This window comes from Garra rufa, chromosome 5 (assembly GCF_049309525.1).
Source record: "Garra rufa chromosome 5, GarRuf1.0, whole genome shotgun sequence".
Classification (NCBI taxonomy): Eukaryota; Metazoa; Chordata; class Actinopteri; order Cypriniformes; family Cyprinidae; genus Garra; species Garra rufa.
This window is the reverse complement of record NC_133365.1, coordinates 18,004,794-18,021,679: the sequence shown is the minus strand read 5'-3', so window position 1 is coordinate 18,021,679 and position 16,886 is coordinate 18,004,794. Positions and strand designations below refer to the sequence as shown.

At 35.6% G+C, this 16,886-nt stretch overlaps 1 protein-coding gene across 1 annotated transcript in view; it reads right to left on the bottom strand.

The window, feature by feature from the left end:
- LOC141335531 (ras-like protein family member 10B) overlaps positions 1-16,886 on the bottom strand; it is a 26,510-nt gene extending 9,624 nt beyond the window's left edge. Inside the window, exons 1-3 of the mRNA XM_073841029.1 lie at positions 16,727-16,886; positions 14,401-14,770; positions 8,834-8,958 (exon numbers count right to left, since the gene is read on the bottom strand). Of these exons, the coding sequence (XP_073697130.1) occupies positions 8,834-8,958; positions 14,401-14,688 (413 nt within the window). The 5' untranslated portion in view covers positions 14,689-14,770; positions 16,727-16,886. The remainder of the gene's footprint in view (positions 1-8,833; positions 8,959-14,400; positions 14,771-16,726) is intronic.

Genomic DNA, 16,886 nt, shown 5'->3' with positions numbered 1-16,886 from the left:
GTAAAGGTTAATCTTATAAACAGTATTACAGTTATTCTTACCTTTACTTTTAAAAAATCCATAGTACCATAAAGTGAAGTTTTTAGAATGACACTCAAAGGGCTTTTACTTGCTGTAATATATTGTGTACAACATGTTTTTTAGCAAAGTTTTTGTTATGTTGATAATTTATGTTGAGGCCTTAGAAATGTTCATATCAAATATGCTAAAAGTAGACTTTATTGTGTTATTTTACTGGATAAATTTTGTCTGAATCTTAATATAAACTGAACATCAGTATTTTTGCTTGTGCGGTATTGCTTAATTTACTATGGAGCATGAAAATGGGCATGATGGAGTGAGTGGAAAAATTTTGGGGTGTGAGTAAACTTTTTTTTTTTTTTTTCAAATAAAATTTCACAGTGTAGCATTTCATTGAGTTTTTTTTTTAACTTGGACCCAAGTATAAAGAAATAGTCAGTGCTTGTATTTCAAGTCATGGTTTTGGGACATTTTAAAATGAGTGAGCGCTAAAGTTTTGAGAGAATTTTTTTTTTCTCCCACTCTAAGTTTTTTCCACTTAGCCTGATTTCCCCCCCCCACCATGTCCCTTTAAGGGCTCCATAGTAATTTAAGCAATACCACACAAGCAAAATACTTATGTTGAGTTTATATTAAGTTTCAGACAAAATTTATTCGGTAAAATGACCCAATAAAGCTTACTTTTAGCATATTTGATGTGAATATTTCTAAGGCTCCAACATGTCCCTTTAGGGGCTCTGTAAATAACATGAAAAAACCAAAACCTAAATTATACATTTATATCAAAACCATTCAAACACTTGGTTTAATGTTGAAATACAGTACAACCGAACATCTTAAAAAATGCCAGTCAAATTTAAACTGAGAAATTACAGAGAAATTGGACCGAGACAGGCTCTTTAGCCTGTCTGTGACTATAACCAGCCTCACACGTGTATTGCGTGTACAGACTGCTTCAGTGACAAGCTGTCAGGAAATGAAGCCGTCATATGTACAGGGAGCCGGGCTGCTCTATCAGCGTCTCGTCCTGTCTCCAACAGAGAGCAAAGATCTCGGAGAGCAGCAGTCTCCTCGCTTATCTCTGTTTAAAGTCCCCCTGAAATCAAAATTAAAGTTTTTTGGCTTTTAGTATGAATATATTAGCCTTAAGATTATCTATAGGCTAGTGTGCTTCAAAACAACGACAAAATTCGCGTTTACAAGATATGGGCATTCAAAACTTACAGCCTTGTCACTTCCGGCAATATGAATCAACGATTTTGATGATATCACCGTGCACTTCAGTTTCTCATCAAACGTTCTGACCAATCAAATGCTCTCTAGAATCCGTATTGTCCCGCCCCCTACACAGAGACGCAATACACGGAGCAGATCATATGCGCTCATATGTGCGATCGGCATGTATTAAACTACACAGCCTCAGCATGATTATGATCACTATTTCGTTTTAGCAAGAGTTTCATATTGAATCTGTGGGGTAATTTATTAGACTGCGGCTGTCATAAGCTACAAATGCGGCTTTACCGAGCTCACGGCTCTGGCCCAGCAGATATTAATGGAACGCTATTGGCTATTCAAAATAAGTGGGCGGGGCTGGGTGATATATTTTTGTTTCAGTTAAAAGTACGTCACCACATAGAATAACGCTGCGTGTTTCAAGGCACTTCAGTGGACCTTTAAGATGACCGACCTGTGCCTCTGACAGCTTTGAAAAAAGACAATAGATTTCCAATTGTTTCACTTCACAGAGGCTTTCCACAGAGCTGCACCGGACTGATATAAACTGGGCAGGAAAGCTAAAAATAGACCTCTTCTATGGAAAATACTGCGAATCAACGGCTACAGTTCTGGATGGATTCATAGCAGAACTTATCCATTCAAAGCTGACCTCAGAAAACATGTCTGATGTGTGTCTGTGTACTGATAAGAAGATTGTGTCGTAAACACAATTAGCCCCAAACCTCTCTAGACCTCATGCTGTCAGTCAGCGGGCGACTCTGGGTCCTGAATCGACAGGAACCACCAGCATTGTCCATCAGTCATTGTCTGTGAAGGACAGCTCTGCTCTCTGATCTCTGACACGCTCATTACATCCTCAAACACAGCAGAGTCCCTCTGCAACAGAATTCATTTATTACCATATTCACTCTTCATTCATTCACTAACTCAATCTATTCTCTGATTCATTCATTTAGTCATTAATATCTCACTGGTTTGATTGACAGTCCGGGTTGCTGTGCAGCATACATCAATTCATTATCTAAATCCGACATGTGCTGTGCTTCTCTGACATGATCGGACTGAAAGGCAAGGACTATAACATTGACTGCCATTGGGGACTCACAAACTCAGAGGGTCTATTCCAAAACTGCCTGACTTAACAGAACCCCATAGGCATCTAATTAGAGATGCACAGCAGAAAATCCAAGAGCCGAATAACACTTCACCAGTGAAGCTCTACAGTCACAACTGATCAATCACAGCAGCACCACAAAGATTCCCAACATAAAAAAAATCACTTTGATAATAGCAAATAACTAAGTAGCAATAAACCTTTCAAGATTTATTGTGATTGTTAAGTGATAACAAGTGCTTCTGTAAAATCCACAAGTCACAAGCAACTGTTTTGCATCTCTGAGCAACACACAACAGTATTTAGTTACTAAATCAATCAGCCATTTGAACAAATCGGTGGAATGAATGACTCACTGACTATGTTCACACTGCGAGCCTTAGTGCTCAACTCAGATTTTTGCACAGATCCGATTTTTTAGTTTTAAATGTGGCCAGTATCAGATTTCCAGATTATGATTCTGAACCTGCATGTCCAAAAGAACAATACAAACAGGGTTGCCAGGTTTTTACAACAAAATTAGCCCAATTGCATTTCGGGGGGTTAATGTAGCATTAGTGGGGCCACATCAACCCACAGAGTTGAAAAACAACAGTGAAAAAGTAGCCCAGTTTTACTGAAAAACTGTGGACTTGGCAACACTTGTCATACGGAAGTAAACACAGTGGACATAAAGTAAGCAGAGTTTTTATAAATGTCGATAAAAAACTGTTGCGAAATGATGGGCATTTCCATTAACCAATGTTATGCAACTAAAATGTAATTTTTTCCTCTCGCAACAAGTCATGCCGATGGATGTTGGTAGGTTTACGTATGTTAAAGCCACTGCACTAGCCATTTATTTTTAAATTGTAGGAGACGTACGCATCTATCTTTACAAAAGCAGCGTGGAGTGCCGCTTCTGGGAAGCTTCTGAAACCATAGACTCTGCAGACTTGGCGATGTAAAAAAGGTTATCCAAGCTTTAATGGCAAGAGAAGGCCTTTATTTAAGCATTGTGTAGTCAATGCTTGTGTAAGCAGCCACATATGAGGTGTTTTTTGAGGTTATAGTACATTAAAGAATTATCATGTGACTTTTATGTACACAAGGTGACCTGTAAATGCAAAAAAGTCACTTCGATTGCAGTTTTGTGAATTATTCCTTTTTCAGCTTGCCTAAAAAACCACCTCATGTGAGAGTAAAAAATTTTTTTTTGCGATATATGGGAGTTTTAGCTAAATTTACTTCTGTTTCTGTTGGGCGTATTTTTAATTTGCAATTTTAATTTGCGGAATTTGAAGGGTTATGGAAACCCTAGTGTAGTATGGAAACGCTAGTGTAATACTTATGAGTTCTGACACATCACACATCCACTGACTACCTTTTGCAACTGTTTTGACAACTTTGGGTTGTGACGAATGTTGATCATGGATGACGTAAAAGTCACATGAATTCCAATATTACTGTTCAGTGTTCAGATTGTGGTCACATTGCAAAACATCTGATCTGTATTGGTAGTACCACATATGGAAGTGGCACAAATCAGAATTGAAAAAATCAGATGCCGTGTGGTTTGTGCTGTTCACACTGACATGAGAAAAACAGATGTCACAAGAAAAAGCAAAAAACAAAAAACAAAAAAAAAAACAGTATATATATATATATGTGATAGTATATATATATACACTGATACACATATTTAAGGTTTATATTAAAAGTATATCATTTTATACTTTTATACTTTTTATACAATCATTTTAGACATCACTATTCTTTTTTTTTTAAAGCATTATTTATGCATTCGTAACTGCAGGTTAAATACATTCGTGTCCTGCAGTCTGTGTAAACACATCTAAATGCAACTTCAGATGTAGATTCTGTGTCATCTTGAATGGTAACAGCCCTATATTGTCTTACTATTTAAATGTATTGATTCAATTTAAGAATTTGACACATATTTTGCATATATTTAATTGGGTTAGAACAAATTGGCCTTTTAAAAGTAAAACTGCCCATAAAAGTTAGAAAACAAGTAAAAAGTTTTGTAAAAGTTTATTTCTGTTACTCCTGCAAATTAACCACTGCACAGAATATGAAGAATATCAAAAGCTTTCAATGGCAGTCCTAAACCTGCCAAAATACCAGCACAATAACACGCTCAACAAAATACTGTCTAATTAATGTTATTGACAAAATTCCAGACAATATTGAGAAACAATTTTTGTCATTATTGCACACCCCGAGAAAATGGTCAGAAAATGGAAAAATGTCCAGTAAGTGGCAGTTCTGTGGGTGAAAATGCCTGGCTGATGCCAGAGGAGATTGGCCAGACTGGTTCAAGCTGATTGAAAGGCAATAGTATCTCAAATAACCACTTGTTACAACTGCATGTGTGCTATTTAGGAAAATATGGGTAAAATAGGACGTTTCTAATTACTATTATCTATACTTTTTAGAATGGACAAAGCTTAATAGAAAATATGAAAGGATTGTTGGATCTTTGTTGGATATATAATGGGGGAACAAATATTTGGAACAAACAGTTGAAATCAAAGTTTACATACTTGCAAAATATGCAAAATGTTATTTTAACAAAATAAGAGGGATCATACAAATGCATGTTATTTTTTTATTAAATACTGACCTGAATAAGATACTTCACATAAAATACATTTACATGTAGTTCACAAGAGACAATAATAATTGAATTTATAAAAATGACCCTGTTCAAAAGTTTACATACACTTGGTTCTTAATACTGTGTTGTTACCTGAACGATGTTTGGTGATAGTTGTTCATGAGTTCCTTGTTTGTCCTAAACAGGTAAACTGTCCGCTGTTCTTCAGAATTTTTCAGGTCCTACAAATTCTTTGGTTTTTCAGCATTTCTGTTTATTTGAACCCTTTCCAACAACTGTATGATTTTGAGATCCATCTTTTCACACTGAGGACAACTAAGGAGCATATTTGCAACTATTACAGAAGGTTCAAACACTCACTGATGCTAAATTTACCCTGATCTTCAAATTAAAAAAGTTTTCACCCCCGGCTCTTAATGCATTGTCTTTCCTTCTGGAAAGTTTGCCCCTTCTGTAATAGTTGCACATGAGTCCCTCAGTTGTCCTCATTGTCAAAAGATGGATCTCAAAAATCATACATTCTTGTTGGAAAGGGTTCAAATACACAAAAGTGCTGAAAAACCAAAGAATTTGTGGGACCTGAATGATTTTTCTGTTCAGGACAAACAAGGGACTCGTGAATAACTATCACTTCAAAAACACACAGTATTAAGAATCAAGTGTATGTAAACTTTTGAAGGGGGTAATTTTTTATAAATTAAATTATTATTTTGTCTTGTGGACTATATGTACTATAAACATCTTTTATGTGAAATATCTTATTTAGCTCAGTACTAAATTAAAAATAACATACATTTTGTATGATCCCTCTTATTTTGGTAAAATAATTAACATTTTGCAGATTCTGCAAGGTTTATGTAAACTGTAACTTACAGTAGGTGCAAATGCAATGTTTAATTTCCTGAAAAAACAGACTCAAATATTTCCTATATTCCTAAATATTTCCTATTCATAAAGCTGTGCTGTGAAATTGTAATGCTGTTGATAAACCTATGCTGTGCAGGTTGTGGGGTTGGTTGACACATAACTGAATAGCTATATGTGTATTTTAAAGAGAGAAGCAACAAAACAGACACAACAAGTGTTTTTAGCCAGTGGGATTCAATTTTGATTTGACAGAAAAATTGAAAAGATTATCATTTAAGAAGGCAGCATAATGTTGCTGCCCAGCTTTTCGAAATCTTCAAGGTCATACAGCATGCTTATGATACCTTAAAATGCTGTCAGTTACTGTACATTTTGGACAGCTACTGTAAATTGACCCTAAATAATTAACTGCCTTTTAATTCCTCACACTAACAGGGTCTGTCTTATCACAGGAACAGCCAGTGCTCTCACTTCTGCTGGGTATTAGCAGATCAGATCAGTGAATCAAACCAGCCCTTCCTCCGTCCTCTTCCTATTGTATGGCAGAGGCTGTGAGGCAGTGTCGGGCCAAGGTGACTTAATTGTGTTCTGCCTGGATCAATAAAACATGAATGTTTGTCAGCAGAACTGCCTGCCTCGCTGCACAGGCCTTGACGCAAGCAAAGCATGACAGCTGACGCCATTGATTACGATAAATCTACCTCTGAGTGACAGGCTCACCGCGGACGCCCACACTGACCGTTTAAGCCAATCGGGGACTGAGCTGAATTTAAATAACGATGAAGCATCACTGTCGCTGTGTGTATTACTCCGATACATAAAGCATCTTGGATTCTGTCTTCTTCTAAAAACTGATTTTTTTCTCTCTTTAGCAACTCAAACAAATTTATACACCTCAAAAATAGTTTTGGCTATTTTGCCTGCTATTTAAAAATGATTTTTCTAATTTTAAGAATAAATCACAAAAAAACCCTAATAGTGTACAAAGACATATTCCTTGAAAACAAGTCAAATTATATTATATCTTATTTTATGAATAGAGCTTTGCTGTAATAGTTTACATATTGTGACAGTGTAAACATTGTATTATAATACAAAGTACATTTATCTTGTTTTAAAGATGTTTTATATGCAGATGAAGTCAAAAGTTTACATACACCTTGCAGAATCTGCAAAATGTTAATTATTTGACCAAAATAAGAGGGATCATACAAAATGCATGTTATGTTTTATTTAGTACTGACCTGAATAAGATATTTCACATAAAAGAGGTTTACATATACACGTACACGTTTACATATACATATATAAAAAAATCAACTTAAAATCATTTGTTATCCCACTGACTTAATATTATAAGTTGTTACCTAAATGATCCACAGCTGTTTTGTTTTTTTGTGATAGTTGTTCATGAGTCCCGTGTTTGTCCTGAACAGTTAAACCACCCCCTGTTCTTCAGAAAAATCCTTCAGGTTCTACAAATTCTTTGTTTTTTCATCATTTTGTGTATTTGAACCCTTTCCAACAATGACTGTATAATTTTGAGATCCATTTTTTCACACTGAGGACAACTTGGAGACTCATGCAAACTTGGGTGTAAACTTTTGAACAGAATGGAGATGTGTACATTTTTCTTATTTTGCTTAAATATCATATATTTTTTTTATTTAGCACTGCCCTTCAGAAGATACTTACATGTTTCCCAGAAGACAAAATAAATTTACCCTGATCTTCAAATTCTTTATGCATCTTTGAGCACTTGAACCTTCTGTAATAGTTGCATAGAGTCCCTCAGTTGTCCTCAATGTAAAAAGATTGATCTCAAAACCACACAGTCACTGTTGGAAAGGGTTCAAATACACAAAAATGCTAAAAAAAAAAAAACCTAAGAATTTGTGGAACCTGAAGGATTTTTCTGAGCAACAGCAAGCAGTTTAACTGTTTAGGACAACTATTACTAAACCAAACCAAACAAAACAAAAACAGCTGTGGACCATTCAGGTAACAACACAGTATTAAGAATCAAGCGTATGTAAACTTTTGAACTGGATGATTTTTATAAATTCAACTATTATTTTCTCTTGTGGACTATATGTTAACTTTTTTTGTGAAATATCTTATTCAGGTCAGTACTAAATAAAAAATAACATGCATTTTGTATGATCCCCTTATTTTGGTCAAATAATTAACATTTTGCAGATTCTGCAAGGTGTGTGCAAAATTTTGACTTCAACTGTATTTTAACTAAATAAAAATGCGGACTATGTAAATGGTTTCTTGCATTGTAGCTAATTTATTAGTTCTACAAACACAATATTTGGGCTTGGATGGTATAGACACTACTAAAAATTGGTCTCATATATGTCAGTTGCAAGAGATGCTCAGATATGTATGATATTTACTATAAAGCACCAACTTATTTAATCAGAGCAAGAAAAAAGGTGTTTGTTCACACAATAACGTGATAATGAATTCAAGCAGCACCTTGCCAAAAGTGTTGACATATGGATATCAAGTCAAACAGTGAATGATATCAAAGAGATATTAAACACGCATTAGTAGGCAGCCAAAACAGTCACAATTAGGCTTCGTCATCATCAAATCTGCCCGGGTACAAAGCAAAAAGTCTCTGAGGCTTTTGAATTGGCTTTTGATGATGACATTACATGCCCTTTGCAATCAGCAGAGGAGAAGGGAAGGCATTTCTGTTGATTTGGATCCAAATGATGAAGAAATGACCCACTGTGCTGGCAGCCCATGATTACAGAAGAGTCTTGCCTTTAAAATTAAATTACAGCAACCATCAAGCATTGTAGAAGAAGAACAGAAGGGTTTGGAAACATGATAAAGCAGCACAGAAAAAAACAGGGTATGGACAAAAACAGAGAGATAAAGCACAATAGGAAGAGAGAAGGGTGCAAAGATGTAAAGGTGTGAAGGAACAAAAAGAGGCTTATATTCCTATCACGTACCTGGTCTCTAAGATCTGCTGCCGCATGGTCTTGACATACTCAAAGCTGTCGAAACAGCAGATGTCATAAACCAGAATGTAGACATGAGCGCTCCGAATGCCACGACAGCAAACATCTGACCATTCCTGCACAGAGAAAAAGCAACACAAGATCCTAATCATGTGAAACAAATCCAAAGTTCAGTTAACTTTAGCCTACTATATTATATTTCATATCCAGCTTTCTAAGTCCTAGTGGTGGGCATTGTGGTTTAAGAACAAGTGATTTTAAGCCGTTAAAATGCAATCTTCAGCGAATAAGAACTAATTTAGCTACAGTATCTCACAAAAGTGAGTACACCCCCACATTTCAGCAACCATTTTAGTATATCTTCTAAGAGACAATACTATAGAAATTATATATTTTAGAGTAGTCAATGTACAGCTTGTATAGCAGTATAGATTTATTGTCCCCTAAAAAAAATACTCAACATACAGCCATTATTGTCAAAATAGCTGGCAACAAATCATGTTGGAAAATTGCCATTCGGCCTAGGTTCTGGAGGGAAGGCATCATGTTCTGCTTCAGAATGTACAGTACATACTGGAATCCATGTTTCCCTCAATAAACTGCAGCTTCCTAGTACCAGCAGCACTCATGCAGCCCCAGACCATGATGCTACCACCACCATGATTGACTGTAGGCAAGACACAATTTTCTTGGTACTTCTCACCAGGGCATCGCTACCACATGCTGGACACCATCTGAGCCAAACAAGTTTGTCTTAGTCTCATCAGACCACAGGACATGGTTCCAGTAATTGATGCTCTTGGACAGGTTGTCTTCAGCAAACTGTTTGCAGGCTTTCTTGTGAGCCAGCTTCAGAAGATGCTTCCTTCTGGGACGATGCCCATGCAAACTTGTTGCAGTGTGTGGCGTATGGTCTGAGCATTGACAAGCTGACCTTCCACTTCTGCAAACTTTAAAGCAATGCTGGCAGCACTCATGCATCTGTTTTTTTTTAACCCAGACCTGACGCACAGAACGAGTACTCAACTTCGTTGATCGACCCTTGCAAGGCCTGTTCCGAATGTAACACATCTTGGAAAAACTCTGTATGACCCTGACCACTGTGTAACTCGTTTTCAGTGTGTTACTGAACCTTTAATAGCCTTGGCCATCTTTGTGGAGAGCAACCATTCTAATTCTCAAATCCTCTGAGTTCTTTGCCATGAGATGCCATATTGAATATCCAGTGGTCAGTATGAGAGAATTGTACTTAAAGCACCAAATTATAACTGCTCTAATACAAGATACACAAGTTTGTATGATCCTGTCAAGCAGACAAAAACATAAACATGATAAATAGGACATGTGTTTTTGCATGGTTAAAAAACATACTGCTGTTATCACTTTCTGTTGGCAGCTATTTTGACAATAATGGCTGTTGAGTTGTTGTTAGAGGACGATAATATCTATACAAGCTGCACATTGACTACTCTAAAATATATCCAAGTTTAATTTCTATTCATTTTTATGTGAAGACAAGTGCAGGAGTGTTGAACAGCGTTACTTTTGCCGCTTTATAGGCCTTGAGTGGTTAAATACACATACTTTTGTGTCAAAAAGCATGCCTTTGTAAGTATCCTTGTAAACATAGTAATTTTGGTCTTAAGTGAAAGCAAACAGCTGAGACTATGCAGTTGATAAATAGTTTATACTTTTTAGCAAGTAAAAGACCTTTTAGCATAATTGTAAAAAACATCCCTCTTCAGTTTGTTGTTAACGTGTCTTTATACTGTGAAGTAAATGTAAGAATAACTTTTATATTGTATTTTATTTGTTGAAATTTGTGTATCAAATGTGATACACCAGGCTTTTAAAGGAATAGCTCACTTCCAAAATAAAAATTTCCTAATAATTTTACCCCCATGTCATCCAAGATGTTCATGTCTTTCTTTCTTCAATCGGTAAGACCCAGACAAGGAATAAGGTCTTATCTAACAAAATGATCGGTCATTTTCTAAAAAATATATAAATGTAAATACTTTTTAACTACAAATGCTCGTCTTGCACTAGCTCTGATCTTCATGCATTACGTAATCACCTTGGAAAGGTCACACGCGGTTATTCTTCGTCTGTGTACTCCAGTTCAAAAAAGTAGGGTAGGGTGAAAAACTCGCCCAACATCATTAGTTTCAAAGGCAGTTTAACTGTCTTTGCATGTTTGCTTTGTAAACACTGGGTCGGTACTTCTGCCTACATCATGCGTGACTATTTTAACATGATTATGTAATGTGTGAAGTCCAGCTAGTGCAAAATGAGCATTTGTAGTTAAACAGTAAACATTTTTAATTTGTTAAAGGTTTAATTTGGTTTTGTCTTTGTATGTTTTTTGACTCTCAAAGCCATGGAGCTTTGAGTTAAAAATCCTTGTTTGTGTTCTACTGAAGAAACAAAGTCACCTACATCTTGGATGCCCTGGGGGTAAGCAGATAACCATCACATTTTCATCAAATCTTTGGGTGAGCTATCTCTTTAATTTATTTAAGTAAGTGGTTTGCTATAATGTTCTGAAATTTACCAAATTTAATAAATGGTTCATTGTTTTACATTACAAGCTATCAGAATTTCATGTAAATATCAGCAACTGCAACAAATTGTGTATTTCTGCTCAGTTTGGGCCTGAAGGATTAAAGTTTTTTTGTAGTACGAGCTCCATATGCTCCTACTGTATATCATACTATTTGACTATTTGAGATATAAAAGCCCCATGTATCCAATATGATACCAAACAAACAACACATTCATATAATTTTGTTTTAAAAACATAGTGTCTAAAGCTTGAATAAACTCTTCCATTTAGAAAAATGAGAATACGATTTACAGGGTTAATACAAGAGTTCAACTAATAACACCAAGCATTCATAACATTATGAGATTCATATTACTCATGTTCAGATGATTCATTCAGAACCTTGGAACCTGAACTGATCATTATGTGCTAGTTTACAACTGATTTGCTTTGGGGAATAAGTTATAACTCAAAAAGATAGGAGTGTAAAACAGGTAATACATGCAAAACCAGTAAAGATGAGCACCCTTATTCCCCCCATCTATTTGTGTATATCGGCCATGTGGAGACAGATAGAGGGCATGCTGATGGCACATTCAGCAATTTACAAACAAATTACATGTTTTAGTAGAAGGTGGGTGCTTTTTAAGATCAAAATGGTTACAGTGCCTATAATGGACACGAATTGAAGAGAAATGCATGAATTGAAGCATGAACAACAGTTGTCTAAATCACCTGGTTAATGATAGCCCAAGCTAACCCGCTAGCTCTCTGACAGGAAACTCCAGTTGAGAATAAAATTATAAATGTAAAGTTATGAAAGAATCCTCTCTTCCCATTGTCACTAATTAAAGCACTGAATCATTATGACACCACTGAGAAAGAATAGTTAACTGAGACAAAAGGCCTCGCTGCTCAAGTGGCTCTTTTATCCTTTCAAGCTGTCTGAAATCACAAGTGTTGCACAGAACCATGTGCTCTCAAGCTACTGCTTCATTATAAACCATTCTACAATACTAAAGCTCTCAGTGAGCATAAACTTATAGAGCCCTTATCAAAACACTGACAATATTCTGCTTAATTGGCCCTCACAAAGCTCTTCCACCCTCTGACACTGTGTGGATATAATATATGAAACTAAGTGTTTAAAAAAAATTAACGTTTACATGATAAAAATGTCCAGAATCAAGGCACGCATATTGCAGTTTCATAACAAAAATGTGTGAGCAAAACTGTTTCTACAAAATACTTTCTGTACGGTGAATGTTATTCCCACTATTGTTATCTGAATCAATACCTACTGTAAAATGAATACAAACGCATGTGACTTTTACACACTCACATTACAAAGCTTGCTGAATAACAGTAATAATGTCAGCAACAGTTACCAAGGTAGGGCTGATTGGTTAGAAACATTAAGGCGATTTAAAGGGTCAACAGAATGTCATTTTTAAATTAAATTATTTGTATTTAGATTCCAAAAGGAAGAAAAAAAATGTAGTAGTTTTGGGAAACATTCAGAAAGACATTCATCTGGTATCAGATGAAGCTGTATCTGCCTCTAGTTTCTATGCCTAGAGGAAAATTTTAAAGTTTTATAGTCCAGGAGAGAGGAGAGTTTTAAATTAACAATAAAACAAACATAACTATTAAATCTGTCTAAAATGTATTAAAAACAGACACAAATGATACAACTGTTGATGCACACACATACACACTTACACATAAACACACACTGTTTAAACGTTTGGCATCAGTAAGATTTTTTTATGTTTTTTAAAGAAGTCTCTTAGGCTCATCAAAGTTCCATTTATTTATTCAAAACTACAGGAAGAAAAAATTATGTTATAAAATATTATTGCAATTTAAATTAACAGTTTTCTGTTTTAATATACTTTAAAATATTATTTATTTCTGTGATGCAAAGCTGAATTTTCATTAGCCATTAGTCTTCAGTGTTGAATGATCCTTTAGAAATCATTATAATATGCAGATTTATTATCAGTGTTGGAAACAGTTGTGCTGCTTAATATTTTTTTGGAACCTGTAATACCTTTTTCAAGATTCTTTGATGAATAAAAAGTTAAAAAGAACAGCATTTATTTAAAACAGAAATCTTTTCGAACAAGTCTTTACTATCACTTTTTTATTAATTTAATACATCCTTGCTGAATAAAAGTATTCATTTCTTTCAAAGAAAGAAAGAAAAAAATACTACTCCAAAACTTTGAAGATTTCCTTTTTTAAATAAATGCTGTTCTTTTTAACTTTTATTCATCAAAGAGTCCTGAAAAAAAGTATCACAGGTTCCAAAAAAAAAAAATATTAATAAGCAAATCTGTTTCCAACACTGATAACAAATCAGCATATTAGAATGATTTCTGAAGGATCAAGTGACACTGAAGGCTGGAGTAATGATGCTGAAAATTCAGCTTTGCATTACAGGAATAAATTAAATATTAAGACTATTTTAAATTGCAATAATATTTCACAATATTATGTTTTTTTTCTGTATTTTTAATTAAATAAACACAGCCTTGATGAGCAGAAAAGATGTCTTAAAAAAAACATTAAAAATCTTTTGAATGGCAGTGTATATATAAAACAGATTTTTAATTTCTAAAGAATATCATGTGAAATATTTGAGCTGAAAACAGTTTTCACAGATGTTTCCCTAAAATGTATGGGGCCACATATAACGTGGAGGAAATAAAATGATTTAAATTAAACAAATAGATAAAACAAATTAGTAATCATTAGGTCAGATCAGGTAGAAATAAATCCTCACAGTAATAACTCCGTTACCACTTTTTACAGATTTCCACAACTCTAGAGACAAGCAGGGTCATTTTCTCAGGGTTTTGTCTCACTGTAGAGATCTAATTAGTGATTTCCCTTCCCTATGGGTGTTTTTTGGATACCTCAAATATAATAAACCTTGCCCCCACACAGGGTCAGGTCAGAGTTATATTATGAGACCATGTCCAGTGTTGTGATATGTTGCTTACTGTACCTGCAGAGAGCTGACAGGAAAGCTGCTGATGGCTGGATAATCTGTGATCTGAAGGTCATGCACATGACCATTGAGCACTGCGGCAGAAAGATGCACCCGCCGGGTCTTACTGGACACCGCCACCTCACTGTAGTCATCGTGAAGAAAGCGCTGCACAATGGCTGTCTTGCCCACCCCCTGTGCTCCCAGCACCGCGATCCGGAACGGAGGGGGCATCGCCCTGTTTCCGCCTCGCCCCCGGTGGCCCGCCCCACCCTCCCTGCTCTCGCAAACAGTTGGCCAGTGCATTCAGAGTGGCACATGGGCAGCACATAGTCCTGACTGAAGCAGCGTTGGCCACAGCACAGTCCCATTCATAGGCCAGCAGCCTCTAAGAAAGAAAAACGTGAAACAGGAGAGAGATGAGGAAAAATTAAATAATCACTTTATAACAAGTCAAGGCCAAATACTGCCCTATCCTAACAAGATGATGTATAAATCTCAATTTTAAAAAATGGACCCTTATGACTGGTTTTGTGGTCCAGGGTCACATATAAGTAAAAGAGACTGTTACAAAGCAGGTTTATGGTAATAAAAAGGAAAATGACAGAAGCAGTTATGCAAAATTCAAAAGACAAATCCTAGTTCTGCTGTAAAGCGACTCTACAACAGGGTCAATAGTGTCATTATTCAACTCAAGTCAGTTCAGTGTTGGTTCAGGTCAGTTCAATAACTGTGTTAAGTTTACCAGTTATAAACAAGTTCAATTAAGCTATATGCAGAAGAAAACAGTGTAGTTATTCAACTCAAATCAGTTTGATTCAGTTAATTTCAGCACCACATGAACTTACAAATACATCTATTCAAAACAGTTGATTGTTTTATTTGGATTAATATGTATCTGGTAACTATGAACGTAGTTCAATGGTTGTTTATATAGCACATTTAAAAACAGTCTGTAACTTTTTGCACTCTAGCGGTTTAAAGAGAACTCTTCTTGCAGAAGAACATAACCAGAACCGAACAAAACTCATAAATTTAGCTGATTATTGCTGTTGAAAATGATCAATTATTGTCATGTTTTGGGTTGTACTAATCAGTCAGACCGGGAAAACATTTGGAGTATTATGGAGTGCCAAAAGTTATAACAAATCAAGAAGTGTACAAAAGAGTGCACAAAAACTGAGAAACAAAAGGTTTGTGGTTGGCCAAACTGAACCAGGATTTTCAGAGCAAGAATCCTGACAACATTCAAGTTTGTTCTTGTCATTTCCGGTCAGGTAGGTGAAATATTAGGCTAATATCTTAATTAATACTGCTCGTACATATCTTTACCACCTATTAACTTTAGTTTGTCAAAATATTGCGCCCTTTCATACTAAGTCCTCTATATGATATAGGAGCTTCCACATGTTTTTTTCCGTGGTTTAGACAGCATAAATTAGCAGAACAACATATCCTGTAGTACATTACCCATGCAATCCATGCTGTTGTTTACACCCAGGTATCGTCAATATGGCTGCGCATCCGGGTAACTTACCAAATCATACGTAAGTGCAAACCTTCTATAAAAAGTAGGTACCATAGTGATTCCAAATGGAAGTCAAATGGAAAATGAATTCATTATGCACTCACTTATTATATAAATTGTGAACTCAAAAAAGTTACGGACTGCAGCTTTAACATTTTATTAACAATAGTAAATAAGTAAAAATAAAATGTAATATATATATATATATTACATTTTAAATTAAACTAAGCACTAAGCTCCCAAGATCTGGCAAATAACAAATACAAATGACTTCTGTCTACATTTTTATAGTAATATGAGCATCTATCATTTTATATATCACAGTCTGTTAATTTCATGGTACTATGTTCTCATGATATATAGACTTAAAGTGGGTTAGGATGATTTAAATGGAGCAAGATATTAATAGAAATTGCCACACATAGGCAAACGATACAGGCAGCAGCACCTCTATGTGTGTGAGCTATTCTTATGCAGGCAGGGGGCAGGATGAATGATGCTAATTCCATAGTTTACTATGAATCTTCTCAGTTTCAATCTATAGCGTGATACAATAATAATAGACACAATGCTTATATAACATATTCTCTGCATCCTATAGAAAAATGTACTAGTACTTGTACATGTACTTGTTCATTTACTTCTATATATAAGCGCTGAATACCTTTCTAAATGCCCCACCCGTATTATACACATACATATCCAAAACGCATGACAGTTTAGCTGTCATTCCCATAAAGCTTGTAACATTTGAAGCGCGCTACTCTCGGTTGAAGCGTATTCGCGAGCACACCAGCAACGGCTCCGGTGACTTACCTTATGCGCAGGTGAGAAGTTGCATTCTTCGTGAGGTTCGGGCTGCTGAACACCTGCGCGATCTTCCTCGTCGAGTTCTCACTCTCTGGTCGCATTCAGGTGCAGAAGTAACCCTCAAAGTGTCCTGGAGGAATATGCTGCTCTTTCACGTCATGTAGAC